This window comes from Aspergillus steynii (genome assembly GCF_002849105.1).
Source record: "Aspergillus steynii IBT 23096 chromosome Unknown P170scaffold_1, whole genome shotgun sequence".
Taxonomy (NCBI): Eukaryota; Fungi; Ascomycota; class Eurotiomycetes; order Eurotiales; family Aspergillaceae; genus Aspergillus; species Aspergillus steynii.
In genome coordinates this window covers 1,440,273-1,466,986 of record NW_020194398.1, presented here as the reverse complement: position 1 = coordinate 1,466,986, position 26,714 = coordinate 1,440,273, and the positions used below count along the sequence as shown (strand labels likewise).

The window sequence follows — 26,714 nt, the reverse complement described above, 5'->3', positions numbered from 1 at the left end:
ACTCTCATTGTCCTCGCAGACATGCAACGCCGCAATTCTTGCCTCAATTAATTGGTAGATCATGCAGTGTGGATATTATTCTTTTACGGGCATCGATGTATTAGAATCAGGCATTTCCCGTTGAATCTAAGTGGTCTATCTATGTGCTAAATATATTTAGACTTTGTAGGTGCTATATCTGTCATACACAATTTGGATTCTTTACTAACTGTTGGATATACTCCCCATGGTACAACATTATAATTTGCGATTTAAGTAGCTTTGAAAGCTCCTACAAAAAGAAGAGTTTATGCGCACCATAACTAGGCTCAATAACAATATAGAAAACCAAATCCGTTGCCAGTTACCTAGTGTCTTCAATGTCTTCAATTAGGATCGAAAAAGTGAGGTGTCCCTGTATTTGCTACTACGGCAGACAGAACGAAGCTCAAACAAAGAATTCTATAGCGTATGTTTCTCAGGCCTTCCTAGACTCACGTAGATCCGCGCACAGATCCATCCGCAGCATAAAGCGGCGAGAGGTGCATCGCCAGCCTTGTCTGAACCCCACTCCAACTTCCATCCTGAACGATAAATCTATCAACTACAAACCAGGAAAGCCATCATGGAGTCCACTTCCAACGCTCAGTCCTCTTCCGAAACCAGCTCCAACATCAATACCCTCGCCCACCTGATCCAAACCGGCCAGGCCAAAAACATCATCGTCATCGCCGGCGCCGGCATCTCCACTGCCGCAGGAATCCCGGACTTCCGATCCCCAACAACCGGCCTCTACCACAAGCTCGCGCCCCTGAAGCTCCCCTATCCCGAGGCAATCTTCCAACTCAGCTACTTCAAACACACCCCAGAACCGTTCTACGCGATCGCGCGCGCCCGGCATCCACGGAACCTGAAGCCAACCATCTCGCACGCCTTCTTGGCCCTCCTCGCCAAGAAGGGCCTCTTGGAGTTCGTCTTCTGTCAGAACATCGACAGTCTCGAGCTCGATGCGGGAGTCCCCAGCGACAAGGCTCTCTCCGTGCACGGGAACTGGAAATCTCAGCGATGCAGTACCTGTCGGAAGCCGTACCCTGGGTATCTGATGAAGCAGGCTATCGAGAAAGGCGAGGTCCCGTATTGTTTGCACTCGGGGTGTGGAGGGGCCGTGAAGCCGGATGTGGTTTTCTTTGGAGAGTCGCTCCCTGCGGCGTTTGATGTCGAGGTTAAACGTCTTCCGAAGGCCGATTTGGTCCTTGTCATGGGGACGAGTTTGAAGGTTCATCCGGTGGCGGGGCTCCCGAGACAGGTTGCTAAGGGCGTTCCTCGCGTCTTGATCAATAATGAGCGGGCGGGGGATATTGGGTATCGGGAGTCGGATATGTGTATCTTGGGATCGTGTGACGAGAGTGTTTTAAAGGTTGCGGATGCTTTGGGATGGAAGGATGAGTTGGAGGGTTTGTGGCAGGACGCGATGGCGAGGAAAGAGCAAGAGGAGCCGTATGATGGACCGGAGCTGGATGAGTTGATTGAGAGGTTGGCGGCAAAGAATAAAGACCGGATGGTCTCCGAGGGACATCAGAGTATGTTGGAGAAGCATTTGGCATCCAAGTTTGCAGGTGTGTTACGTGAAAAGCCGAATATAGGTTGAATATCATCGTAGAACCTGGACTCATGCAATGAGAAATCGGTCTTTTATCTATCGGTCTACAATTTAGGTTAGTGGCAGCAAGTCTTTAAACCAGTAACTGCTGCATTTATTTGACTGGACCCTGGCAACGTATTCCTTTACAATAGAAATTATATAAGATATTCCAAACGCAATCTAATAGAAAGGAATGATAATAGGATTTGACAATTGGAAGTCATTCCTCGTAGCAAAACAATATAACCGTCGACAACACGACCATAAAAATGATTATTCGACGTGTCCACCAGTCCTGGAATAGGGGGTCTACACACCGGCAAACCCAGCTCCCCATCCACCCGATTGCCAACCAGGAAGGTGTTGTGGGGTGGTCGAAGGGTTGTTGATGACATGGTCAACTGGACAAGTCAGGTGAATGTAAAGAGGAGTCCTAGTCCTCTTATCATATCGCTTTGTGCCAACATTGAATCCCAGCTTCGTGCACAATATCGCCATGGCAACTTGTAAGGTCGTTTTCTCACAGCCAAAGACACCTTCAATCACAGCGAAGCTCGATGGGATAGCCTTCAGGAGGTCAAAACAGTCTAGTCAACGCTGGTTCTACGCTTCATCTGGACCATCTCTTTGTATACTGCCGCGACCTCGTCCTCAGGGATTCCGTCCAAGGCGTTAATCACGTTGGCGGTGACTATGGACGGTTCGTTGCATAGCCAACTTAGGTTCACTGACAAATCTCCAAATAAGATGTAGAAATCCTTCCAACAGGGTCTGATTGGTAGCCAGGGCTTTTATATTTGCGATTCGGGTTGTCACATAAGCGCTTTGCCGATATGGACAGGGAAACACTCTTAGTAGAGGCTTCTTTTTATGTTCCTGGAAATGCGGTCAGAAAAGCAGTCGACGCGGCAGTCAGGTATCTATCCTGCACCCAACATCGTTCTTTGAAGTTCACATGAGCCGCCGACGAGCTTGCAAGACTAGGTTATGCATAACATCCAAGTCATGGTAGATGCTATGATAGATTATTTGACTGGTGTTCCGCAGGAGAATACCACTGCTGAATTCATGCCCATCTCCTTCCGATATGCAACGCGAGCAACAATGTTTTTGCATAGCATGGCAATTCAGTGGTTTATCATTTCTCACGGATAGGACTCCGGATTCGAAATTTTGTTCCGGTCGGTAAGGTTGCCTGGTGCTATACCGAAACGATCAATAGATATAGGACAGCAGCGAACTAGCCGAGTGCCACATTGAAGCGAGATTGGTGCTAGAATTATCGCTGATGAATCCAATTTCAGACGGGCTGTCACTCGATGTGATCAATTGTCAATAGCGCTCCACTGGAAGACTGGTTGAAGTTCTCCCTGCATGTCGAGATTTCCACAGGTTAGTTGGATTGTCTGTTTGGCCCCTCATGTCTAGCATGCTCTGCGAAATGAACAGATCTGTAATGGATTGTTGATTCCAAAAGGCGCAGGTAAACTGTGATCATATAATATCGATACACCAGCTGCGAGAATTTGGAAGCTGCTGGTGTATATGGATTCCCACACAGAATGAGGTGTCTGTCTTCGTTGCTCCGCAACGGTCGTCAAAGTCAAGACCAATTCCAATGCCGTCGTTGGTTAGGAAATAGACCACAATATAGCTGTCCTGCATTTCACGTTTTGGCTTTTTCGCCTCTTTGCTAAAACGCTTAGCCGTAGACATGGCAAGATGCCTATCCCATTGAAGACTTCAAGGGAACCAAACCTTGGGGATGACCGGTAAATAGACTTGCTATAAAGTACCGCTATCCCGAACCCCTCTCGGGGTACGATGAGGGAGGAGTCGAATTGGCCACAGTATGGCGCGAGAAGGCTCTTTGCCTCTTTGGCGAAATTGAGCCAGCCCTGGACTTGTTCAGGTCGTAAAAGAAATTGCGACCAATCGGGTCGAAGGAGCCGCAGATGAACATCAGCTATAGCCTTTCAATTGGCGGAGAAAATTCATGCAAGCATCTTTTGTTCGTTTCCCAAAAATGGGTCGTCAAAGTCAAGACAAATTCCGATGACCCCATTTGTTAAGAATGCACAATGATGTAACTGTCATGCATGATGTCTTTCGAATATCTGATATTCTTGCCCAAATTCTTGTTTATTCATACCCACTACCCCATAACCAGTGACGTCCGCATATCACTTCAACATCGTGATAGGAATCCATGCGTCTGTCTCAAGTCAACGGCCGTCTTCATCCGCAATTCTTATCAGCCATCTAGAATTTGCTCGCTGATTGTTCAGCTTTCTGTTGAACTGCTCGGCCAAATATGTGTCAACAATTTGGTTGGCACATGCAAAGTCGATACTGATAGTGTTGTGTCTGGTCATTTTTCGGCCCTGTCAGTCCTGCGAAGAACTCATCATTGGTTGTTTTTCTCGCACGGAGCGCTGGATTGTCTGAGAAAGGAATATTGGTGTTTTAATCTGTGGCTTCAAGCCGTAGCTAAGCACATGTTTGGACCATGACATATTGCAATATTATCTTCAAATAGCCAAAGGATCCTTTCAATGACGGTGAATATCGACTGGATAGCCTTCAAGAGGTCAAAAAGGTCCAGTTAAGGGTGGCTCCACGGTTTCATCTGGGCTGTCTCTTTGTATGCTGCCGCTACCTCCTCTTCAGGTATTCCGGCGAAGGTGCTCGCTCGACCCAATGCATGACTGAAATATCATAGTCTTCTCGGCATTTGAGTTCTGCCTCAGACCTGTGGTTAAATATTTTTATCATATAGGCTATGTATGCCTTTCTATCCATGGCGTGCCACACAAGAGCCTGTGGTTCAACAAAACCCGGTGTCATTTCTGCATCTCTTTAAAGCAAATCAAGCTGATCGGTTTGAGATGTCTTGTCCCCTAACAGGGCTAGACTATAAGATGTTCAAAAACACCCTGCCGTTGAACACTGGCAAAAGCAACTTCCTAGGATTTTCAGCAATCACAGGATCCCCGCGTGGGATGCGGCCCTGCTTTGAATACTCATTCGCGTCGAAGTCGTGTTTCCAAATATCGCCACGCTTTTTAACAGTCACTTTGTTGTTCAAAATGAGAGCAACTATCTAAGCATCAGTCAACCGGAAATTGTCTGGGAGCATGTCTTCATATTGATTGTAGCCACATCAACAGTATACACTGGCCAGACAGTGTCGTCGTCCTTTACTACCAAGAGATACTTTTCTAGGAAGTCCATATATATCTGGACGGCGTTCTTTGTCTCCGCAGGCTGGGTTTTGTCTTCTGACTCGTCCTTTTGAAATCTCCTCTGGTCTGATTATATTGCTGCATATTATAGCCATCAAGACGGGTTCGTAACGTACGAAACTGCGTCTTTAGATCTATACTTTTATAGCTCCCATTAAGGTCACGCTGGGCCAATTCTTTCGGCTTGTACTCCGTGTGCTGTCGCTCGAATTCCATGCAAATTTGGCCAGTTTCTCTGGAAGCAAGAAACAAATTGCTTGGTTGTATTGTCATATACACATTGTATATTGTCGAGCATTGTATGGTGGAGGTAACCCACTCCAACCAGTTGCAAGGTTTGTCTTCGGTCATGCATTTTGATATTGTCTCTAAGATTATGTTAGCACTTTGCCATTTGCTCTGGGGGTAATGGAATGGGAGCACCTGGACGCAAGCTTTATGACCTCGCACATCCAGCCTTTGGAACGCATTCCAAACGATGGTGAGCACTTTGGGTCATTTAAATTTGTCAGGCGATACAGAAGTAGGTGTAGTATCATTGGCGCAACGAAACGAGAGTGGGAATATGGGAGCCTCGTGGAGGTGGAGAGAGTTGTAAGAGGAAAGAAGGAGAATTATTGGGATGGGGAAGAGTGAATTATATAGCCCACCACAGTGAAGATAGCAAACATGAAGCTTTTGTCGGACATCGCCACTTGGGTGATGAACGAGGCAACCAACCACCTTCACTTTTGGCATTGAGGTGAATCCTCATAAGCTTCACGAAAGAACTATTCACCATGTAGTAATGTCATAGCAATAACTTCTAATCCGCCAAGTAAAGTCAGAGGTTCTGGTTGCCATCCACAGAGCCCAGATACATGCCAGCAAACTATCTTGGAATTTTGGTATTCTTTCAGTGTTTGTCTATTTCGTTTTCTCTTAGGAATCACTGAGACTATTTCATCAAGCGACACTACCCCAGTATTAGAAACTCGTTTCTTATAGATTGTTGGTATAATATATAGTTCCTGCTGTCTGCATCTGCCCAGCCGAGGTCTGCAAGGGATCATACAGTAAAAGTTAATACAGAGCATTTCTTATAGTTTAAGTTAGAGGGAGTTACCAGGCCTCTAACTTCGCTTTTTCCAAAGAAATATTAAACAGGAATGTACCTGTAAGACGACATTCCTAGTATTCCGTCATTCCATAGGTGCTTCATAAAGTGAAGGCCCGGATCAAGCTTTCCAACAGGCCTTCATGACCTTCACCTCTCAAAAAAAAAAAAAAAAAAAAAAAAAAGAAAAATTAGGAAACCGGGTAATATGGCTGCGGGATTATATAATGATAAGCAAAATTGCGTGCATTGGACGATGCACAAGGGATGGGCTACCAGAAGATAAACCAGGGAAATTATAAGCCAAGTCCACACTTACCCTAGTGATCCCACGGCTAAAACAATGCTTTAGAAATCACTCCGCTTATGATCCAGGCCTTTGCGTATCGCGGAACCTAGAGAGCCCTCAAAACTTCCAACTCCTCTCCTCTCGTCGGCATCTGCTACTGGCCACCCTCTTTCTGTTTCTCTCTCTCTCTCTCTTTTTTTCCCCCCATTTTTCTTTCCTTCTCGCAGTTGTGGGCAAACTGAGCCCCGGTCAACATAGTGAAGTTTGGTTCACACAGCCTTGCCATTCACTGCCAGTAACTAAACCCTCTCTCCAATTCTAGCATCCTCTCTCTCCTTTTATTCCACCCTTCCCCCTCCACATCTTCCTCTTCTTACTCCTTCATCTACATCCCCCGAACCAGTTCCTATCAGCCTTGGAATACTACCCTCGTCTGTTCTCTCCCTCTCCCTTTCTTGCTAAGCCACTTTTTCTTCCACTGCACTGCTAGAAATCCCTCCTTGGCAATGCAGATCCCTGCGGTGGGCCAAGAAGTCTTGGACCACCGCCGGTTCCAACGAGTACCCTATACAAGCCCACGTTTACCCCTTGCAAAGTTCTTATACTATTACCCCTTTCTTTCCTCAGAGCTTCCGTCCCCTGACAAAAGGCTCACCTTGGCTGGCAGAGCAAGCACTGCTTGAGCTGCTGGGGGTTCCGTGGGGGACGCCCATTTCGCGGCGTGGAGTCAGTGCGCCTAAAATTTTATTTTCATCTATTGCAAATCATGACATTCTACCAAATCTATCTCAAAATCACCGACATCCAATCGCCCCTTTTCCCTCAGAGCTTCCATCCCCCGATAAAAGTCTCACCTTGACCGGCAGAGCAAGCATCGCTTGTGCTGCTGGGGGTTCCGTGGGGGGCGCCCATTTCGTGGCGTGGAGTGAGTGCGCCTCAAATTCTTTTGAAAACTATCCCAACAAAAATTCTTACTTCGCTTGCCTCCCAATCATCTACATTAAGTCCCTTATTTTCTTCGAGTATGAAAGCAGCATGGGCATCGGGACGCTTTGAGTAGCGTGCTCGCTCCATAGCTTGCACCATAAAGCAAACAAAAACAAAAACCATCTCCTTGTGCCATCTTTTCTGTTGTTCCCTCGCCTGATCCTGTTTGTTACTTCCATCTCTCTCTCTCTCGCAAGCTCTTTTTTAAATTTCCTTTTTTTTTTCTTTCTTCTCTCCAATCGTGGCTATCTGTCGGCTTGCATCTGGCTGTCTGGTTCGTTTCCGCCTGTCCTGCATCAGCCATCATTCGCTCCTTGGTCCTATCATAGGAGATATCCGAATGCCTCGCTGTCAAGGTCTGTCCGTCTAGCCCCGGGAAGATCCCTATCACAAATGCTAATATGACATAGCAACCGCTCAATCTCATACACGATTTCTCTGCTGGGGACCGTCATCGGTATATCCGCAAGGCCGCCGAGAAAGTATCAGTTGGAGCCGACGGATTTCTTGAAATCGCAAAGCTGGGCACATGATATTGCCTGGTCACCAGTGTATCTACCATGCCTCCTGCCAATCGCCTATCTTTTGGTGGCCATTCCATGCATGGAACTCCGCGGGAGACCTCTTTGGTCACTTGTGATGATATGGATTACCTTCGACATACTGAACTTCTGCATGACGAGCATATCTTACAGTAGAGGGAGAAAATCATATTGGCTTCTTTTTCGTTGGAAAACCAAATCGAATGTGCTGCTGCCGCATGCTGTACCACCACACAAGGCTTTGGAAGACACGCCCGATATGAATGTTTCTGTCCTCCCAATAATGTCGTCCGGTCTCTCCAAGTGAGTCTTTCCCACCTCTGCCTTTCTCTGTATTTGCACGATATTAATCGCAATGCTACGTTTAGCTAAACAACACGTGCTTCGAACGGTAACATATCTGCGATACTGTCTTCGGAAATGGATCCACAACGGGCGATCAGGTCAAATATTCGATGGTTTTTGTGATACCAATGCTAGAACGCAGCCATCGAAATCACGCTTTGCACTTCCAACGGATACTGATGAAGGCCCACTGAATCATGCAACTTCGGTCAACCTCTGATCTTGTTGTGGCGGTTGTCGATACAATGCTTATGCTTGCGAGACTGCTACGACCAAAATTTCATGATGAACATTGTCGCAGACACGAACTGCTTCGAATTACCCATATCAGTCTTCTTTGTTTTTTACTTCTTCTGTCTCTTTCTTCCTGCAATCGACATTCGGAGGTGCAGACTTTCTCTAGTTAATTGGGTTGGCTCGAATGCAAATGTAGTGGCAAAGTCGTTAATTTTTCCTCGTAACCGGGGCGTTTCTGCCTGAGTCCCTCCGGCCTGAGTGCCTTAGATGGATCCAGGCTACCAGGCCCTCAGGCTACCAGGCATCCACAGTTGGGTGGGGCCGCAGGCAACAGTCACGTGGTGGATCGGTGCCTGGTTGCTGGCCTGGTCGTCAGCCAATCAGCGTGCCCGGGGGCCTGGAGTATAAGGCCGCCGTCAGCACGGGTCCAGGCTCGTATTCTAAGGTTCCCGACCCCAACGCAGTCCAGTGCCTCATCTTCGTCTTTAAAGGATGCTCATCATCCGGCATTGGATTTCGTCTTCATCAGCTTCCTCATCGTCTTTCATCCATTGGACATCCGTCTTCCATTCGACAAACTCAATTCCTCTACATGCGCTACTACTCATGACCCATTAGTGCTTATTACATCTACTTCTTCGTTCAACCTCATTGCGTCAACACAGCCTTGCTCATCGATTGCCTATCAACATATTCTTTCAGCTAGCACAATGCCGTCCGCATCATTCAAGCACTTTGTGATCTCGGTCGCCGGGGCGTTCCCCGGCTATAAGCAAGGTAACCAGATCCTCTCCTCGCAGCAATTAAAGTTTTACCACCAGTGGGCTAATTTCCGAACCAAAGCCGACCTGAAAGCCATTATTGAAAGCCGTGGAGCAACGTGGAGTCCCGGCGTCACTAGTGGTTGCACGCATCTGATTACCACGCAGAGAGAAATAAACAACCACAATACTAAATGTATGCTCATTTCACTATATCCCACCATCGAATGCTTTGATTGCTTCTATGATTGTAATCCCGGCCCTGATTCTTATGCTGACTCTCGCGCAACAGATGTGCAAGCTACCAAAGTCTACAACTGCAACATTGTCTCGGTGAACTGGCTGGTCGACTCGCACGAGGCGAATAAACCTCTTCCTGAAAAGGCCTATCTGTTTGGTACCAAGTCCGATGATGAGGACAGTGGGGACGAAAAGAAGAAGCGCACGTTGGAAGAGGCGCTCGATCTGACCGACGATCGGGCCAATAAAAAGCCTAAAGACGCACAGAAGGCCAACTCCAAAGCCATCAATGTCCCAGTGGACGAGGGCTGCTCGTTGAAAGGTAAGCTGAGCTTACTGAGATGTGATCTTACCGGTGCTAACATGCATGGTGATAGCGGTCCGCTCTGTGCATATTGATGATTCCGGTCTCATCTGGGATGCGACGCTCAACCAAACTGTCTCGGGAAAAAACAGCAACAAATTCTACCGCATCCAGATATTGGTCGACAAGTCTGGTTCCGACTTCAAGACCTGGACCCGCTGGGGCAGAGTTGGTGAACATGGCCAATCTGCTCTTCTCGGTGACGGTTCGCTAGAGACATCCGAAGCCGAGTTCAAGAAGAAATTCAAGGACAAGTCCGGTCTGACATGGGAGAACCGGCTTGATGCTCCCAAGAAGGGCAAATATACTTTCATCGAGCGCAATTACGAAGAGGACTCCGACTCAGATGATGAAGAAGACGAAAAGAAGGCCGTCACGAAGGAGAAAAGGCCCGAACCAGAGAGCTCGCTCTCCGTCCCCGTTCAAGATCTTATTTCGTTCATCTTTAACCCAGCACACTTCCAATCCGTCATGGCATCTATGTCTTACGACGCCCAAAAATTGCCTCTGGGCAAGCTCAGCAAACGAACCCTCCGAATGGGTTTCCAATACCTCAAGGACCTTTCTGAGCTCATCTCTAACCCTCGATCTGCGAACAGAAAGTACGGCACTTCCTTTGTAACAGCAACTGAGGACCTCAGCAACCAGTACTTTACGGTCATTCCACACGTCTTCGGTCGCCATAGACCACCTGTGCTCAACACCGATGCTCAGATCAAGAAAGAGATCGAGCTTCTTGAAGCACTGACCGACATGGAAGTCGCCAACGATATCATGAAAGAATCGAGGGACGAGGATACCATTCACCAGTTGGACCGCCAGTTCCAGAGTCTTGGTTTACAAGAGATGACTGCACGTACGTTTTCCCATCTCATGACTTTCCTCTCCCATTTTACTTCATTCAGCCCCTCTAACCATGCATCTAGTGGATCACAAATCCACCGAATTCTCCGAACTCTCGAGTTACCTTCTTCAGTCCCGCGGATCCACCCACCACTACAGATACAATGTGAGCTGTCCCCAACCCCGCCCACCCCATCCAAAACCCCCTAACACCTTCCCAGATCGTCAACATCTTCCGCATCGAACGCAACGGCGAAGAAGACCGCTTCCAGAACTCCCCCTACTCCACCCGCAACCCCAGCAACCGACGACTCCTCTGGCACGGCTCCCGCAGCACCAACTACGGCGGAATCCTCAGCCAGGGTCTCCGGATCGCGCCCCCCGAAGCCCCCGTCAGCGGGTACATGTTCGGCAAGGGCGTCTACTTCGCCGACATGTCGACCAAGTCCGCCGGATACTGCTGCTCCAGCAGCAGTGCGAACATGGGGCTCTTGCTTCTCTGCGACGTCGAGCTCGGCGACCCCATGCACGAGCTCGACCACAGCAGCTACAATGCCGGCGAGGAGGCGAAGCAGGTGGGGAAGATCGCGACGCTCGGTCGTGGGTCTTCGGTCCCGGCTGATTGGAAGGATGCGGGCTGCGTTCATCCCGATCTGAAGGGCGTGCAGATGCCGAATGTTACGGAGGGGTCGAAGTCCGTGACGGCGAACTGCCTCTACTATAATGAGTATATCGTCTACGATGTGTCGCAGATTCGGCAGAGGTATTTGTTCCAGGTTCATATGGGCTAGTGCATGGTTGATCGGTGGCGTACTGCGCTGTGTGGATGCCATGTCTTTGTTTGTGCCTTCCTGCTTGTTTTCTGCGTTCTTGCTTGATATTTTATTCCCGTTCGGTGTTTTTGCAATGTGGCATTTCATGGCGTTTGATTCAAGGGAGTCTGTAACACCATTTCAAGCGATAGCGGGCATTTTTAGGCATTCCTACTTTCCTGCATTTTTGAAGATTAAATCACGGAAATCTGCTACTGAGTCGATTGGCTTTTCAAAAGAGACAATTAGAAAGGAAATCAAAATAAACATCAAAATAGTTGCAGTCTACTCCATTAATTATTTTCAAGGGATTCAGAAAAAAATCACAAAGAGAAACAAGCTTGAAATAGTTCCTCTGAAGAAAAGTACGCTCCAAAAGCCTAAAGTAGCCGAGTTAAGCACGAGCGCTACAAGGATATCGACGACAAAATGGAGTGGAAGATTGCGAGAATGGAAGTGTAAGAAAAGCCATTGTTATATATAGTATGTATATACCTTTATCCCAATACTTTCGTGTCATGCTAGATTATTTTCGTTTTCTACTCTAAAACACCCAAAACCACACAGAAAGACGACAGAAACGCCACGCGTGAGCAACAAAACCAACCACTCTAAGTGCCTTTTACCAGCACATCTAAACTACAGGCAGCTTCAATTGCTGATGGCTAAGGTCGTGACGGTCCTTGAAGACCTCCGTGATGGGCTCGAGGCAGCCGGCAGCGGCGGCGAAGAAACCGAGGAAGGTCTTGCTGGGAGCCAAGACACGGGACAGGTATTCGGGATGGAACTGGACACCGACGTACCACTTGTGGTCCTTCAGCTCGATGATCTCCATCCGCTCGCCGGCCTCGTCCTTGCCGATGAACGAAAGACCGCCGGCCTCGAGCTTCTCGATGAGCGCGGGGTTGACCTCGTAGCGGTGACGGTGGCGCTCCCAAACCTCCTGCTTCTCGCCGTACAGCTTTCGTAGACGCGACCATTCGGAGCCCTCCTGGAAGATGGTGGCGCGCTTGCCGAGACGCATGGTGCCGCCCATTTTCGACTTGTCGATTTCGGGCATGTACACGATGACGGGCTGTTCGCATTGTTCGTTGAACTCGGCGCTGCCGGCCTTGTCCATGCCGCAGACGTTGCGGGCAAATTCGACGACGGCCAACTGCATACCCAGGCAGATACCCAGGTAAGGGACGTTGTTGGCACGGGCCCACTGGGCACTCTTGATCATTCCTTCCGTGCCTCGCTCACCGAAACCACCCGGTACAAGGATACCGTTGGCGGTTGTGAGGTGGTGCCAGGCGGTGTAGTACTCTCCCGGCTTGTTGATTCGGTGTTCCTCTTCCAGGTTGGTCGATTCGACCCAGATGAGCTGCAGCTTCCGTCGGCAGTGCATGGCAGCCTAAGGCTGTTGTTAGTATACGATCATTTTCAGGACATTTGCGAGTTCACTCACGTGTTCCAGCGCCTTGCTCACACTCATGTAGGAGTCATGCAGACTGGTGTACTTGCCAACCAGGGCGATCGTGACGGTCTCGAACACGTGATCCTGGCTGAGAGCCAGACCCTGCCATTCCTGCCAGATGACCTTGCCGTATTCCAGGAGTTTCGGCTCCTTCGGGATGGCATCGATCTTAAGGAGTTGGCTGATGGTGTAGAGGAATCCCTGCTTCTCAAGGAGAATGGGAACCTGGTAGGTAGTCGACACGTTGTGGACTCCGACAACCTGATCCCGTTCCACCTGGCAAGAGTTGGCAATCTTTTGGATGGTAGCCTCTTCCAAGGGCGTTTCGCAACGGCAGGCAATCAGATCCGGCCGGAGACCAGCACTTCGCACATCGCTGATGGCTCTTTGGGTAGGCTTCGTCTTCTGCTCCGATCCGATCAAAGGAACGTAGCTGACTTGGATCTGCAGGAAGTTGTCCTTTCCTGCGCGTCGCTGAAGCTGGGACATGGCCTCGACGAAAGGCGCACTCTCGATATCACCGACGGTTCCACCCAACTGGAGTAATAAAAATTAGCTTTCGTCCGATCTATAATCAGCATTCCGCACTTACTTCGACTATGGATAGTATGTTAGCCATCGTCCTCGAAAAATGGTCAAGAGTAAAACTTACTGATGCAAACGTCAGGTTCCCGTCCAGACTCGTCCACCGCAATCCGAGCAACTCGCTCAACCCACTGAAAACCAATTAGCTCGGCTCACAGCCTCATTTTCAATGTCTGATTTAACGTACGTTTTGGATCTCGTTGGTAAGGTGCGGCACGATTTGGACTGACGATGTCAGTACCGAAGACGAGGACCCAACAGGTCTGTCAACCAACCTGTCTTTCCAAGGTAATCGCCACGACGCTCTTTCGTGATGACGTGGTGGTAGATCTTTCCCGTCGTGATGTTGTTGTCACCTCCCAGCGTCACACCCAGATAACGTTCATAGTTTCCGAGATCGAGATCGGTTTCGGCACCATCGTCGCAAACGAACACTTCACCGTGTCTTTTGTACAGTCAATTTCAATCCACCGCGGAGACCGAGGAGCAAACAAGGTGGGGAACGCACTCTAGAGGCTATTCCACAAAAATGAGTCAGCCGCTGTACACCACCAGCGTTGGGGATTCGACAAACTCACGTTCATAAGACCCGCATCGATGTTCAAGTAGGGATCGATCTTGATCGTGGACACGGTCAACCCCGCAGTCTTAAAGAGCAGACCACAGCTGGAGGCGATAATGCCCTTTCCCACACCGGAGATCACACCTGCCAGGCAAATTTAGAGGCATTGGCGACAAAAAACGAAGGGAAAAAACACATACCTCCAGAGACCAGAACGTACTTCATGTTGGCAGGGGTGCAACAGCGTGATTGGCAGAAGAATGCTCAAAGATAGCCCTCCTGGTGGAATACCAGGGAGGGGGGGAGAGTGAAAAAGCGGATCTCCTGCTGGATTGAAGATAAAAAAAAAAATTCCTTACATAACGCTCACGTGGGCGGTGGGCAGCGGCAATCGCGGGGTACCGTCATTGGCTCTGCCCGACAAAGCCGCCCTTGCAGTAGGCGGTCGCCGCGGCGGTCGTCTTGCTTTTCCTCTTTCTGTTCTTCCACTTTCCCTCGTGAGCTGAGCTGAGCTTGGGGATCGCAGCGAACCGAGGTTTGATACTCGATGGACCGGAGTATTTTGCTTTCTTATTATAGGATTATCCCCAGTATATTTTACATGCAGCTGTCAACCATCAATTTTCTCCCCTTCCCCGGCACCTCCCTCGCCCTATTCTCCCAGTCCGAAATATATATCACACCCTCACCTCCATCACCGTGACCTTAGCCCAATTTCAACGTCCAATGTAGATATATTTCGTCCCTGAAGTCTCCGTACATGGCACATGAACATTATCCGACGTCTCATCCGCTGCGACCTTCCACAGTTGCGTGCAATTCTTGCAGTTTTTCTCGCATATCCCAAACATATCGGGCGCTCCGAGGATAGGGCCTTCGCGACGGGCTTTCATGGACAAGAAGTAGTGATTCTGAGGGAGTTCAATTTCAAAGCAATTATGCCGGCCTTGCGTTCGGTCGAAAGTCCACTCGAAGTGTAGATGAGGGCCATGGCGCCGAGGACAGCTTGGATCGTTCACGTCAAGGACGCCTTCATACTGGGCGCTGGAAAGTCGAGCGAGGAGCAGCACGATGAGGAAAGAGACGGATCGCATGCTGGAGGGGATGGAAAGGCGAGAGAGGATCGGAAACTCAGGAAGAGACTCGGGGTATCGATCTAGACCCGTGGGCAGACTACGGTGCTATATATCCGCATGTTTGTACCCCCTACTTGGTGAACCCATGTTACACCTCCCCAGGCAACTGAGCTATAAGCGCCATGTCTAATAAATTCCGTGCTCTGTGGCACCCACTTGAGAGCCTGTCACAGGGTCGACGGGCAGATGCTCATTTAACTACTGCTCTAGAAACCGGCCTGGATCTGTGGTGGCTTGAGTTCGGGAAGCTGGCGGAGCATGGGTGTTTTTAGTGATGTACCACTTGGGAGATTTTGGTGTGGTCTGATTTAATCTGCCAAGGCTTCAAGCGGCCCTGCATCTCCGATTCGACAGAGGTTGAGCTGGCGAGAACGTTCGACCGGTTATTGGAAGACAAAGAAGCGAGGGCACGGTGTCACATCCAGCGCCAAATCCTTGCGGATCATCGGAACATCGGGCCAATGGCAGTCCTGAGAGTATCGACGGCATGCAGCGTGGCTGGTGGGTTGTAGATGTATGCTAGTGCCGGTCAACATTGAGCAGCCAGTGCTCATCCCATGGATAGGAATATCTAGAAATAGGCACTTGGAATATTATGAGAATGTCAAGAGTTGTTCGAGGCAAAGCTTATCAATCGATCACGTGCTGAGATAAGCCGTCAACAAACGATTTTCTCATCGATCGAGAGACCATCGCATCCACAACCCTTGTAGATTCGTCTCGAACCCGGCATGAAACGGACCTATGAGGTGAATTTCCTAACCCCAAATCGCTAGCATGATCTAATGCACGCCAGAACGCCCTAAAATTGCTAGAGACGCGAAGGCGCAAAGTCCGACCGAAGACGCCGACCGTCTCCACTCCAAAGAATGTGGCCACCGCGAATGCGAGCCTGGGCCTGAGGGGATTGCCAAGCCTAGTAGGGATGAGGGAGTGGCTGCAGCTTCTGGGACATTCGGTTTGTGTCTCCAATCACGAAGATAGGGCTGCATGGTCATCTGACCGTGTCTAGGACGACGATGTCAACAAACTGAACATAATCCACGTCACCGGAACCAAAGGCAAAGGAAGCACCTGCGCTTTCACGCGCAGCTTTCTGCATACACATCGCTTGAGGACGGGGTTCCCTACCCGAATCGGGCTGTATACGTCTCCGGCCCTGCAGTGTGTTCGGGAGCGAATACAGATCAACAATCATCCTATCCCGAAGGAGTTGTTCACGAGATACTTTTTCGAGGTACATGAGCGGCTTGTATCTCCGGTCCTGGAATACGATGCGCGGAGTAAGCGACAGCCGCGCTATTTGCAATTTTTGGCGTTGATGGCCTTTCATGCTTTTATTAGAGAGAACGTCCAGGCAGCGATCTTCGAGACTCACCACGGCGGAGAATATGATGCTACCAACGTGATAGAAAAGCCCGTGGTGACCGGTATAACATCGTTGGGACTGGATCATATCGATCAACTCGGCCCGACCATCGAAAACATTGCCTGGCATAAATCGGGTATTTTTAAAGCTGGTGCACCGGCATTTTCGGTACCTCAGGAGGCCGGTCCGTCCGAGGTTTTGAAAAGCCGCGCTGCGGAGCGAAACACGATCTTAAGATTCGCCTCTCCTATTGGGTCTCTTCCAACTGACAATAGGGTACTCAGTGTACCCGTACAGCGATTGAACTGCTCACTGGCCCTGGATCTCGCCATGGCATTTTTACAGCTGAAAGCGCCAGGGCATAGTCTGAGCGCAGACGATGTCATCGGTGGAATCAAAAATTTCTCGTGGATGGGGAGATTCGAGGTGATAGATGACGGAGCGTCTCAATGGTTTGTTGACGGGGCGCACAACACCCTGAGTCTGGAGCAGACTGGAGCATGGTATGCGAAGAACGTCAATGCCGAGAGCCCACGAAAGTAAGTAGATTTGAAACTGAAACCCGATGGGGTCCATGGACTAACACCTCCGACGTTGCATCAGACGCCGGGTGTTAATTTTTAGTCACTTCTCGGAGGACCGCGACGGGATTCAGCTTCTGGAGTGCATAGCACGCACGCTGTTTGAAAACGATGCAAAGCCGGATCATGTCATATTCACTACATATCAGGAACGGGAGGATGGGAGTACGCGAATCGGTAGGTATGAATCGCATTCGCAACGGTCACTGGCTGACGATACCTGGTAGATAAAACACTCAAAGCGCCGGAGACGCCTTTCCCGGACCTCTGCGCGATATATTCGTCCCTGTGGAAAGCGTTTGATCCCCAGGCTATGGTGTCAACTGACCCCACGATCGAAGGAGCGATAAAACAGGCCAGGAAGATAGCGGCCCGGGAGGGCGACATGCAGGTCCTTGTCACAGGAAGCCTGCACTTGGTGGGAGGAGCACTTAATCTCCTGCGACCGTAAATCTCAGAGTGTTGGCTGGAAACTCAGATATCACCCGCTCCTATGCCGTTGGGATTCAGATTCAACATAGCGACAGCCGATGGCAAACACAATATAATCCTTAATTCGATATTATACGAAAGCGCCTATCATGTTTCGCTCTTTTTGCTTTGATACTTTCTCATCCTTGTTTGGAAGGATTGCGGAACGGATCAGCAGCGATTTGTTGGAACTATCGCGCCCTCGACCCCGAACGAGGCATCTCCTTAACTCGAGCAGATCTTTCGAGGATGGGAGAAACGTCAAGATCCGGAAATGACCGGAGGTGACCCATTGGATTGACCTTTAGATGGGGAGATTAAAGAAGGCAGGCGAGATTCCCGCGCCAAAGCCTGTATCGAGTCGCTAAAACATCCCCCACAAGGACTTTTCCAGTATTGTTGTTATCCTGCGACAGATGATCAATACGGAGCACATTCTGACCGGGACATCATCATGCCAAAGCCAGCCAACTAAATACGACAGGATTTAGATCGGCTGGGGTCGCATCCATCCATCGAAGGATCCTCAGACAGGGATGTTGGTTGCTTGATCTCATGCGTAATAACCATACACAAACAAGAATTGATATCGGCAGGAACTTTATCCCGGCGGGTCTGAGACTGTGCCTGTGCCCATTGCCCATTCATCAATCTTTTCGTTGTCTGCGTTGTGTGGCAGAACAAAGACGACCGCTCCGCCTGATGCCAAGGAAGTGGTGGACATTAAACGGAGGGTTGATTGATTCCTTTGGCGCCACAACGGGCCAATATCCTCGCCCCCCAAGGCCAACACAGCCCACATGGCTTGTTTCACAATCCCATTTGGCGCTCGGTATTACTAAGAAACCAGCTGAAGCCGGGATTGACTAGCTGCACAGCCGGCTAGTGTCGCTGGGGCCGATCAAGGGTCCCGATGACTGCGCGGGTCCCGGATGGTCGGGCTATACTCCACCATTGGCCTGGCAGTCTCTTGGGTAGGGCCGAAAGGGTCTTGGAAGGCGAACTAGAGAAATGCAGAAAGTTGGATGTAACCATCTGACCTATCGCGGCCCTGGAACTGCAGACTGCTCCTATTCCTGGACAATGGGGGTGGTAAACGCCCAGTGCTTGGGCTTGGGGGTGTTCTTGTCTTCGGGTTTTATTTATGGACTCTCAGGTCCTCCTTGTCCGTTGGTTCTTTCTTTCTTTCCTTCAAAATTTGCGCTGCTCTCCACACTCTTTACATTTTGCCCTAAGGTGGCTGGGACCACTGAAAGAAGTCATTCCTTTAACAATACACTCCTTCAATCGACATCATGCGTGTCAACACTGTGAGCAAAGCGCCTCTGGGCCTCCTGGCCCTGTACGCTACTTCGGCATCTGCCTTTTGGCGTATGATGTGTCCTAGTCGGCTTGTTCAGCAACGTGCCGACCCGATTATGAGCCCCGGCGAGGTGGCTGGCCATGTGCACACCATCTCCGGAGGAAATGGCTTCAAATTCGACATGAACTACGACGACGCTCGCAACTCGGACTGCTCGTCGTGCCCCATCAAACAGGATCTGTCCAACTACTGGACTCCCAAACTCTACTACCATGCCGAGAACGGTAGCTTTATCAGTGTTCCCCAGATTGGCGACCAGTGGGACAACACTGGCGGAATGAACGTGTACTACTTGTATGTGGCCAGGATGCTCTCGTCTTCCTCCCTTTCCTATTTCCACCGTTTGGTCGGATCCACACTGCAGTAACTAACACACACCCCAGCCAACGCGGCGGTCCTAACCAGGACGAAATCAAGGCCTTCCCCAAGGACTTCCGCATGGTCGCCGGAGATCCGTTCAAGCGTAGCTTCGACGACGACAAGCCCTCCCAGGCCGTGAGCTTCGTCTGCCTGGACTACAACGCCGAGCCGAAACCCGAAACCAACGAGTTTCCCAACGAAAACTGCCCAGACGGTCTTCGCGTGCAGGTCTTCTTCCCCAGCTGCTGGGATGGCGAGAACCTGGATTCGGACGACCACAAGTCTCACGTCGCGTACCCCGAACCCTTCAACGACGGCTCCTGCCCTGAGAGCCACCCCGTCCATCTCGTCTCCATCTTCTACGAGGTCCTTTGGAACACCGGCGTCTTCGCGGACGAGTGGTACGGAGACTCGCAGCCCTTCGTCCTGGCCAACGGTGACCCCACCGGATACGGATTCCACGGTGATTTCGTAAGTCTTCCTCCTCGCTTGGCTGCCGCCTGCAGCGTTCCCCTTAACCACTTTCCTCTTCCCGCAATCACAACTAACACGTCAATAGATCAACGGCTGGGACATCGATGTGCTCCAAACCGCCATCGACAAGTGCCTGAACCTCAGCGGCAACCTGGAAGACTGCGTCGACGAGAACGGAACCCCCGTGTTCGAGTTCTTCTCGGACGAGGAGTGCCAGCAATGCTCGCTTCCCAACCTCGTCGATGAAGACATCGACGGCATCTTTGAGAACCTGCCCGGCTGCAACCCACTGACTGGGGGCCCTGACCGCGCGGAACCCGAAGAGTGCGACAAGCCTGCCATCCTGGAGGCGCCTGCTGAGAAGCGCAAGCGTCAGCAGCATGAGCATCTTGCTCGCCACCGTCACGGCGCTCACCATAAGGCGTAGACTTATGAAGTGCTGGATGGGAGAGGGCTCTAGGAGGCGTGGTTCGATGGTCTTAGAGATATGCTATTTTTATATTTATATAACTGGAGGAATCAAACTTATATGCTTGTAATTTTAGTTTTCTAAATAACATTCTGATCGTGAAAGTACGCACTGTATCACCACCTAACCACCAATCCATGTAATCAAAAAACCGCCAACAGTTCTTCCATCCCATTCTCGACACCCCACGCTTCCGAACCAACAGGCGAGTAGATAGATCAGGATATAGATCCGAATCAATAGTGAAGCTGCGCGGTCTTCCCTTCCCCTCCGGAAACTTTAGCTCAAAGCAAATCAAGATCCGCGCGAGAATCATCTTCATCTCATTGACGGCGTGACATGATTGGTTCAATTGCAAAAAGACATACTAGTGTTTAGAAGACCCTCTTTAAGTATAGTGCCTTTACATAGTTTTCCGGGGCTTTGGCCACTTGTATAAAAACCATCAATTTCATATTCTGAAGACCAGCTTTCGACCATAGTGTGCGATATACCCATCCAAGTTGCATGAGTCTGTTCCTTCAGGAATACTTCGGTTGTGATCATGTTCGTTGCCTTTAAGTTGATACCCCCATTTTTGATGACATCAAGGTAACTAAACCCCATCTTATCAGCTGTCGATCGCCCTATCTCGCAAGGCTTCACGATCCCCCACTCTTGTTATCTCCACGGCTGATAACGCATTCTGCATTATGTCCGCTTTATATACCCCACATAGACGCTAGCCACGCCCCTCGAAAACAAATCATAGAACTATTCAAACACACATTCACAATGTGGTGGCCATTCTCCAGAACCAGCACAACGAACAATCCACCTCCCCGAGGTCTCCCAGCATCATGGTACCGCTCCGAAGCAATGTACCAGCTCGAGCGTCGCGCCATCTTCTCCAAGAGCTGGATCCTACTCACTCATTCCAGCCGATTCACGAAACCAGGCGACTTCCTCTCCTTCACTGTCGCCAACTTCGCCTTCTTCGTCATCCGCGATCGAGACGGCTCTCTCAACGCCTTTCACAACATCTGCCGCCACCGCGCATACCCAGTCGTCCAGTCGTCCTGCGGCACAGCCTCCATCCTAGCCTGCAAATACCACGGCTGGTCCTACGGCCTGAAAGGTAATCTATCCAAAGCCCCGCGCTTCGAAACAGTCCCCGACTTCGATAAAACGAAACACTCGCTTTTCCCTGTCCACGTCCACACCGACAAATCTGGCTTCGTGTGGGTGAATCTCCAAGCGGGTGAGACGCCCGATGTGGACTGGGACGAGGAGTTCGATAAGATCGACGAGCAGCCGCGCATGCAAGATTTCGACTTCACGGGGGACTACGCTTTCGATCATTTCTGGGACATGGAGGTGGATGCGAATTGGAAGGGCCTGGTGGAGAATTACAACGAGTGTTATCACTGCGCGACATCGCATCCGCTGATCCGTGGCGTGTCGGATCTGCCGAAGTATCGGGTTGAGCCGAAGGCTGGGTACATGGAGCATCATATTTATAATAAGGAGACGAGTGATGCGCAGTTTAAGCGGGCCATTACTTACTTTTATCCGACGACGTCGGTGACGGTTACGTATGTGTCTTGGAAATGGGGAAGGCGAGGATATAAGTGCTGACTGGGTTCGATAGGGATAAGTTTTTCTACATCCAGCGCATGATCCCGGTGACTGCTACGACAAGCAGGGTTGAGAATGAAGTTTATCGGCACCGGAATGCGACGGACGAGGAGTTTGATAATATCAATGCTTTTTATAGGCAGGTGTTGGAAGAAGATAGGGAGCTGTGTGTTGGCGCGCAGGAGAATCTCAGCGCCGGGGTTTTCACAAATGGCGAGTTGCATCCCAGCAAGGAAATGGTAAATCTCATGCGTGCTCTTGGAACATCCTTTGCGATTTCTAACTAACGAGATTCACCAGGGTCCAATTCATTTCCAGGACAGGGTAAGAGAAGCAGTGATGGAGCATCGCCGCAAGGAGGAACAGAACGGCGGACAAACAATCTGGCCTGCAACGCCATCAGCGCCTTTGATGACGCAGAAATTACAGGAGGAGGAATCATTCTGTTCAAAACTAGAGGCCGACAGTTGTATGGAAAGACCAGAGCTGTCATGGTAATGCTGTTAAAAACGACATGAAAGCAAACTCAAGGATAGGAATCGAATCAAACCCCAAATGAGACTACATCCCCAGTCCTAATAATCTCTCCATGTATACCTCATCCCTGTCAGCCCATCCTCTACAAAACGATAACCTTCGGAGTCACACACGCAGAAGGGATTTTCGTGGTCGGATTATCGCCACACATCCTCGCTCCCCGCGTCCAAAAGATCCGAGAAACAGAAGCCGCGGCGGGACGAGACCCAAGTTCCGTCAAGGTCTTCGCGTCAATAACGCCAGTGATAGGACGAACGCGTGAAGAAGCGCAGGCCAAGTACGACGAGGCGTTACAATACGCCAGCGAAGAAGGCGGACTGGTCTACTGGTGCGGCAACACAAACATCGATCTCAGCACATTCGATCCGGACACGGAAATCACAGAGCAAGACGCCGGAACATCAGATACCCGCGTTCAGTCTCTTGTGTCGAACCTCTCATACAAAGGAGACGATATCCCGAAGTGGACGCCCCGAAATATCGGTAAGGCGGTTGCGCTGGGCGCATCGGGGCCTGTTCCGGTGGGGACGGCGCAGGAGGTGGCGGATGAAATGGAGCGGTGGATTGACATCGCTGATCTGGATGGGTTTAATGTGGGACATATCACTACGCCGGGGACCTGGGAGGATGTGGTCGAATTCCTGGTTCCGGAGTTGAGGAGGAGAGGGAGGTATGCACCGAAAGGGGAATCGGGAACGATGAGAGAGAGGGTGTATGGCAGTGGTCAATCCCGATTGAAGGATGATCATCACGGATCGAAGTTCAAGTTCGCAGTATATAGGAAGTGAGGCATTGGTTTTGTCGAATCATTTGTGTCTATGGTTCATATGCACGGAAGAAATATGAAATCGTTCTAGACGGATATCGGCAAATAAGTGGTTGGCCCTTGCTCGTCCGCACGATTTGACACCTCGTCGATCAACTAGTTCATAATTGATCTAGCAATCTTTGAAGGTTGTGGCTTGCTGAGACTTCGTATTAAGTGCGCTATGTGGCTGGTTGATTGTCCGTAATTGCAGCAGATCGTGTCTCCGAACCCTTGGCTATAAGGGATTGGTCTTCTTCCTTTTTCCCTTTATTGGAGACAAATCGGACGATCAGGCGATGGGGCCAGACTAGAGAACATAGTGAAAGACTATTGCAGGGATTTAGTGGATGTAGAAGTCAATGATCGCAATGGAAATTTCAAGATATTTCCCAGTACGGAGTACATTGCGGACTGGACTATTAACATTGATTGATTTTCTAATATATTTAGTCCTAACTACTATATCTAGCCATGCTCATATATATTCTATTCCTTCAACTAAAGTTCAACTAGAGTTCATAATACCCTGTCCCCTGGACCAAAATAGAACAACTTTTGAGTTTTCGTTATGAAAATCTCTTTAGAATGTGATATAAAAGTGATTAATCCGAATGGCTAAAGACCCACCTCACATTGCATTTTATTGATTCTAATTCCGTTGCTTTCATCTGCATTCGTCAGGAATTAAACTTCCATCCACAATATCATGATCGTCGTGTAATATTGTGATGCCAGACGCCACAAAGACGTCCTGCCGTCAATAGCGTCAGTCTAACCCGAGCTTGACAACTGACAAGACGAACCTCAATACTAATGACGATGCCAAGAATACAACCCTAGATCTACCTGACCGTATTGAACAATAACCTCAATGTAGACTGAAATACAACCATACAGCGGTAACCCCGGAGAGTCGGTGACCTCCCCAGCATGTTGCAGCTCCAACGCCAAGGATCCAAACCAAGGTCTTCTATGCGGTCTCTGCTGCGTCCGCTCCATTCCTCCTGGCTGGGCACTGATCTTGGCGCTCCGGCGAGTCGGTGACTGCTGCCGTACTCCGTGTCTAGGAGTCATGCTAGGTTACGTAGACACTATGTCAGGGGGAACCCTACAGTTCAGCAATTATGTAAGGGGGAGGCGGTGCATCCGACACACTTGATTCTCTTGAATGGAAAGACAACTAGGGCTGGGGCCTTAGCAGTACGTCTGCGGCGTCTACGGGGAAGCGGTTGTCCTACGTCGTGTACTGTGGTCTGGCTGAAACCGGGTTTCTACTGCGCGGCATCCCTTCGTTTGGGGCTGGCTGCCTAGCGGTACGTTGACGTCAACATGCCGGTGAGGATTGAGAACTGGGCGACGACGGGTTGATGCTAGATAGAATTCTTTCATGCTAGATTCAAGGGTTTGTTATAGTCAAGTTCTAGGTATAGGTATCTGGTGTATTCATGTATGAACTTTTCCCCCTTGTCTTGAGAAGAGATGAAGAAAGCAAATTAAGTATCAATTGTCAAAGTAGTTTGTTTGCGGGTGTTGTATACATGCAGTGTCGATCTAGTATTTTACCTTGTGTTACTCAGCTTGTCACCAGGACACTTTTGGATGGTTTAATACATTCTAGTAAACAGGTCAGAACGCTTTGAGAGTAACTAACCTTCAATTCGAATATCATGCTAATGTAGTAATAATTCTAGTATATCTTTCAATCGTTTACAGGCAGATAAAGCAAGAACAATCTAAGCAGGGACCTAATACAGTCCCAGCAGCCCTAGGCTACACATCATCCAACACAATCCCATCCCCCAAACACCAAACAATTTTCATTCCAACTGCAGCGGCCCATCCAGAAACTGCACCCCCTCCGGTCTCGTATACTCCCCGTTCTTAATCATCTCGAGGATGGTCTTCTCCGTCACCATCATAGCCTCAACACCGGCCGGCGTACCACAGTAAACCATGGAATGAATGACGGCCTCTCTGATCTCGAGCTCTGTCACGCCATTGTTGATGGCCCCGCGCGTGTGCAGCGCTAGTTCCAACCACGCCTTCTGCGCAATGATGATGCCAATGGCTACGGATGCGTTAGCCAGCTGTAGCGGCATTTCCAACTTCCGCCCTACTTACTCAACAGACTCCGTTGCTTGCGATCCAGCCCGTCACGCTGCCACACATTGCCCCACGCATATTCGGTGATCAGCTGCTGGCCGGGTCGCGTGAACGGCGACGCCTTGTTCCATGCGGGGTTGACGTATTCGGTGCCCAGGACCTGGCGTCGCACGTCAAGGCCCTCCTCGAGGGGCGTCAGGGGGGCTTGGCCTTTTTGTCGGTATGCAGACATGGTATGGTGGTAGGAAGGGAGAGTGAAACTTGGAGTGACTTTGTCGATACGAGAGCAGAGCGAGGGAAGGTCGGGGATTAAAGAGGGGAAGAAATCGGTACTGGAAGGACTTGTGCGCTCAGGGCATCTGGGTGGAGGAGTGGCAAGCTATTCTTATGGCGTGCTCCGCCCAGTGCATGAAGTCGTACTTTGTATTTGTTTACGATGCTACTCTGCTACTGCTCGCTACGGCATGCTAGTGCAGGGCGTCGAAGGCGTTATGCGGCCGCTGCAGGGACTCATCCTCAGCGGCGCCACAGCTCGGTGCCTCCCCCCTGTCGGTGGTGACCTTAATCTAATTAACTTTGGTCTGAAGGACATTCATGCAGAAGATCGACGATCTGACGCCGGCATCTTGGCAGACGCTTGTCGGTTTCCTCCGTTTTCACATTCAACGGGGCTTGGATATGCCGCCGTTCGCCGATTCCAGGGGCCACAAACCCGATGGCAATCGTCATTTCCGCCCGATTGGAAACAATGCGATTGCGCGGCCTCAGACGCGCGAGGCGAGGAACAAATGTCCGGTTGACTTTATAGTTACTCCGATCCAGCCCCGACTAACCCCTGACCTTTCCCGCAATACCCGGTCCTCTTCCGCCGTTTCCGTTCCGCAGTGGCCGCTTTTCTTCCGCACGCGAACCCCCGTGGCTGGCGGGTCTGCTCGACATCGCCCCTATTCTGGTCTAATTGCAGATCAAAAGGCCTCGGCATCCCGGCTCTGCACCGGATGTGTACTTCCGGCCACTAGGGCCCCTAGTGTTTTGCATGTGATGGGTTGAAGCGATATCACGAAGGACTATTCTCGGAGAGCCCGATCAATGAAGGCCGATGAAGGCAGGATCGTAGAATGAGGTGCGCAATGTGTCAGAGTTACTTGTCAGGAATCGATCGTGCATTGTTGCCAAGGAGATGAGCAAATCGACACCGACGGCACTGAATTGCTTGTTCTCGCCACTGGCTAACCGAGCATCCCTTGGTAACCATAGCATACTAGGACCTTGCCTACGAGGTTGCCAATTCTCGAGAAAGAATGAAGTCGCTTTCAAACTCCCTCCAGCTATAATCCCATAACTTAATCTTCCTTGTTTGTTCCTGACGTACCCGAGAACCTTCCGCAAAACTCTGTAAACTAGCCGATCCCGCCTGTCGGGGTTTTTCTTTGCTCCT

The 26,714-nt window shown here is 50.0% G+C and overlaps 9 protein-coding genes across 9 annotated transcripts; 6 read left to right on the top strand and 3 right to left on the bottom strand.

Moving 5' to 3' along the window:
- Nucleotides 1-564: 564 nt before the first annotated feature.
- Nucleotides 565-1,747, top strand: P170DRAFT_372792 (putative SIR2 family histone deacetylase). The gene has a single exon (XM_024845214.1). It carries the CDS (start codon nucleotides 605-607, stop codon nucleotides 1,625-1,627), a length of 1,023 nt encoding a protein of 340 aa, XP_024709419.1. The 5' UTR covers nucleotides 565-604; the 3' UTR covers nucleotides 1,628-1,747.
- A 7,325-nt stretch (nucleotides 1,748-9,072) lies between these two features.
- Nucleotides 9,073-11,361, top strand: P170DRAFT_469581 (putative poly(ADP)-ribose polymerase PARP; the record flags this gene model as incomplete). The annotated part of the gene is made up of 5 exons (XM_024852651.1): nucleotides 9,073-9,319; nucleotides 9,416-9,685; nucleotides 9,741-10,583; nucleotides 10,654-10,736; nucleotides 10,792-11,361. The coding sequence occupies 5 exons, from the start codon at nucleotides 9,073-9,075 to the stop codon at nucleotides 11,359-11,361; spliced, it is 2,013 nt and encodes a 670-aa protein (XP_024709418.1).
- A 469-nt stretch (nucleotides 11,362-11,830) lies between these two features.
- P170DRAFT_504923 (putative CTP synthase) lies at nucleotides 11,831-14,213 on the bottom strand (the record flags this gene model as incomplete). The annotated part of the gene is made up of 9 exons (XM_024854247.1): nucleotides 11,831-12,778; nucleotides 12,833-13,378; nucleotides 13,434-13,438; nucleotides 13,494-13,557; nucleotides 13,614-13,651; nucleotides 13,702-13,871; nucleotides 13,935-13,942; nucleotides 14,005-14,132; nucleotides 14,189-14,213. The coding sequence occupies 9 exons, from the start codon at nucleotides 14,211-14,213 to the stop codon at nucleotides 12,017-12,019; spliced, it is 1,746 nt and encodes a 581-aa protein (XP_024709417.1). The 3' UTR covers nucleotides 11,831-12,016.
- Nucleotides 14,214-14,394: 181 nt separating this feature from the next.
- Nucleotides 14,395-15,348, bottom strand: P170DRAFT_431775 (uncharacterized protein). Its single transcript, XM_024848117.1, has one exon. It carries the CDS (start codon nucleotides 15,080-15,082, stop codon nucleotides 14,705-14,707), a length of 378 nt encoding a protein of 125 aa, XP_024709416.1. The 5' UTR covers nucleotides 15,083-15,348; the 3' UTR covers nucleotides 14,395-14,704.
- A 507-nt stretch (nucleotides 15,349-15,855) lies between these two features.
- On the top strand, nucleotides 15,856-17,525 carry P170DRAFT_442268 (bifunctional folylpolyglutamate synthase/dihydrofolate synthase; the record flags this gene model as incomplete). Its single annotated transcript, XM_024850453.1, has 5 exons — nucleotides 15,856-15,873; nucleotides 15,921-16,082; nucleotides 16,137-17,032; nucleotides 17,097-17,251; nucleotides 17,302-17,525. The coding sequence occupies 5 exons, from the start codon at nucleotides 15,856-15,858 to the stop codon at nucleotides 17,523-17,525; spliced, it is 1,455 nt and encodes a 484-aa protein (XP_024709415.1).
- Nucleotides 17,526-18,840: 1,315 nt separating this feature from the next.
- P170DRAFT_469577 (DUF1996 domain-containing protein) lies at nucleotides 18,841-20,169 on the top strand (the record flags this gene model as incomplete). Its single annotated transcript, XM_024852650.1, has 3 exons — nucleotides 18,841-19,202; nucleotides 19,292-19,739; nucleotides 19,828-20,169. The coding sequence occupies 3 exons, from the start codon at nucleotides 18,841-18,843 to the stop codon at nucleotides 20,167-20,169; spliced, it is 1,152 nt and encodes a 383-aa protein (XP_024709414.1).
- Nucleotides 20,170-20,985: 816 nt separating this feature from the next.
- On the top strand, nucleotides 20,986-22,326 carry P170DRAFT_397162 (aromatic ring-hydroxylating oxygenase subunit alpha; the record flags this gene model as incomplete). The annotated part of the gene is made up of 3 exons (XM_024846161.1): nucleotides 20,986-21,785; nucleotides 21,842-22,067; nucleotides 22,129-22,326. 3 exons carry the CDS (start codon nucleotides 20,986-20,988, stop codon nucleotides 22,324-22,326), a joined length of 1,224 nt encoding a protein of 407 aa, XP_024709413.1.
- Nucleotides 22,327-22,463: 137 nt separating this feature from the next.
- On the top strand, nucleotides 22,464-23,153 carry P170DRAFT_346077 (bacterial luciferase-like protein; the record flags this gene model as incomplete). The annotated part of the gene is made up of 1 exon (XM_024843544.1): nucleotides 22,464-23,153. A coding segment is annotated over one exon (690 nt), but the record flags the coding sequence as incomplete, so codon positions are not given.
- A 635-nt stretch (nucleotides 23,154-23,788) lies between these two features.
- On the bottom strand, nucleotides 23,789-25,529 carry P170DRAFT_451949 (uncharacterized protein; the record flags this gene model as incomplete). Its single annotated transcript, XM_024851238.1, has 3 exons — nucleotides 25,295-25,529; nucleotides 25,027-25,241; nucleotides 23,789-23,800 (listed from the first exon to the last, which is right to left on the bottom strand). The coding sequence occupies exons 1-3, from the start codon at nucleotides 25,506-25,508 to the stop codon at nucleotides 23,789-23,791; spliced, it is 441 nt and encodes a 146-aa protein (XP_024709411.1). The 5' UTR covers nucleotides 25,509-25,529.
- Nucleotides 25,530-26,714: the final 1,185 nt, after the last annotated feature.

Coding starts and splice junctions, on each gene's coding strand:
- P170DRAFT_431775 (XM_024848117.1), bottom strand. CDS start 15,082: ATGCGATCCGTCTCTTTCCTCATCGTGCTGCTCCTCGCTCGACTTTCC.
- P170DRAFT_372792 (XM_024845214.1), top strand. CDS start 605: ATGGAGTCCACTTCCAACGCTCAGTCCTCTTCCGAAACCAGCTCCAAC.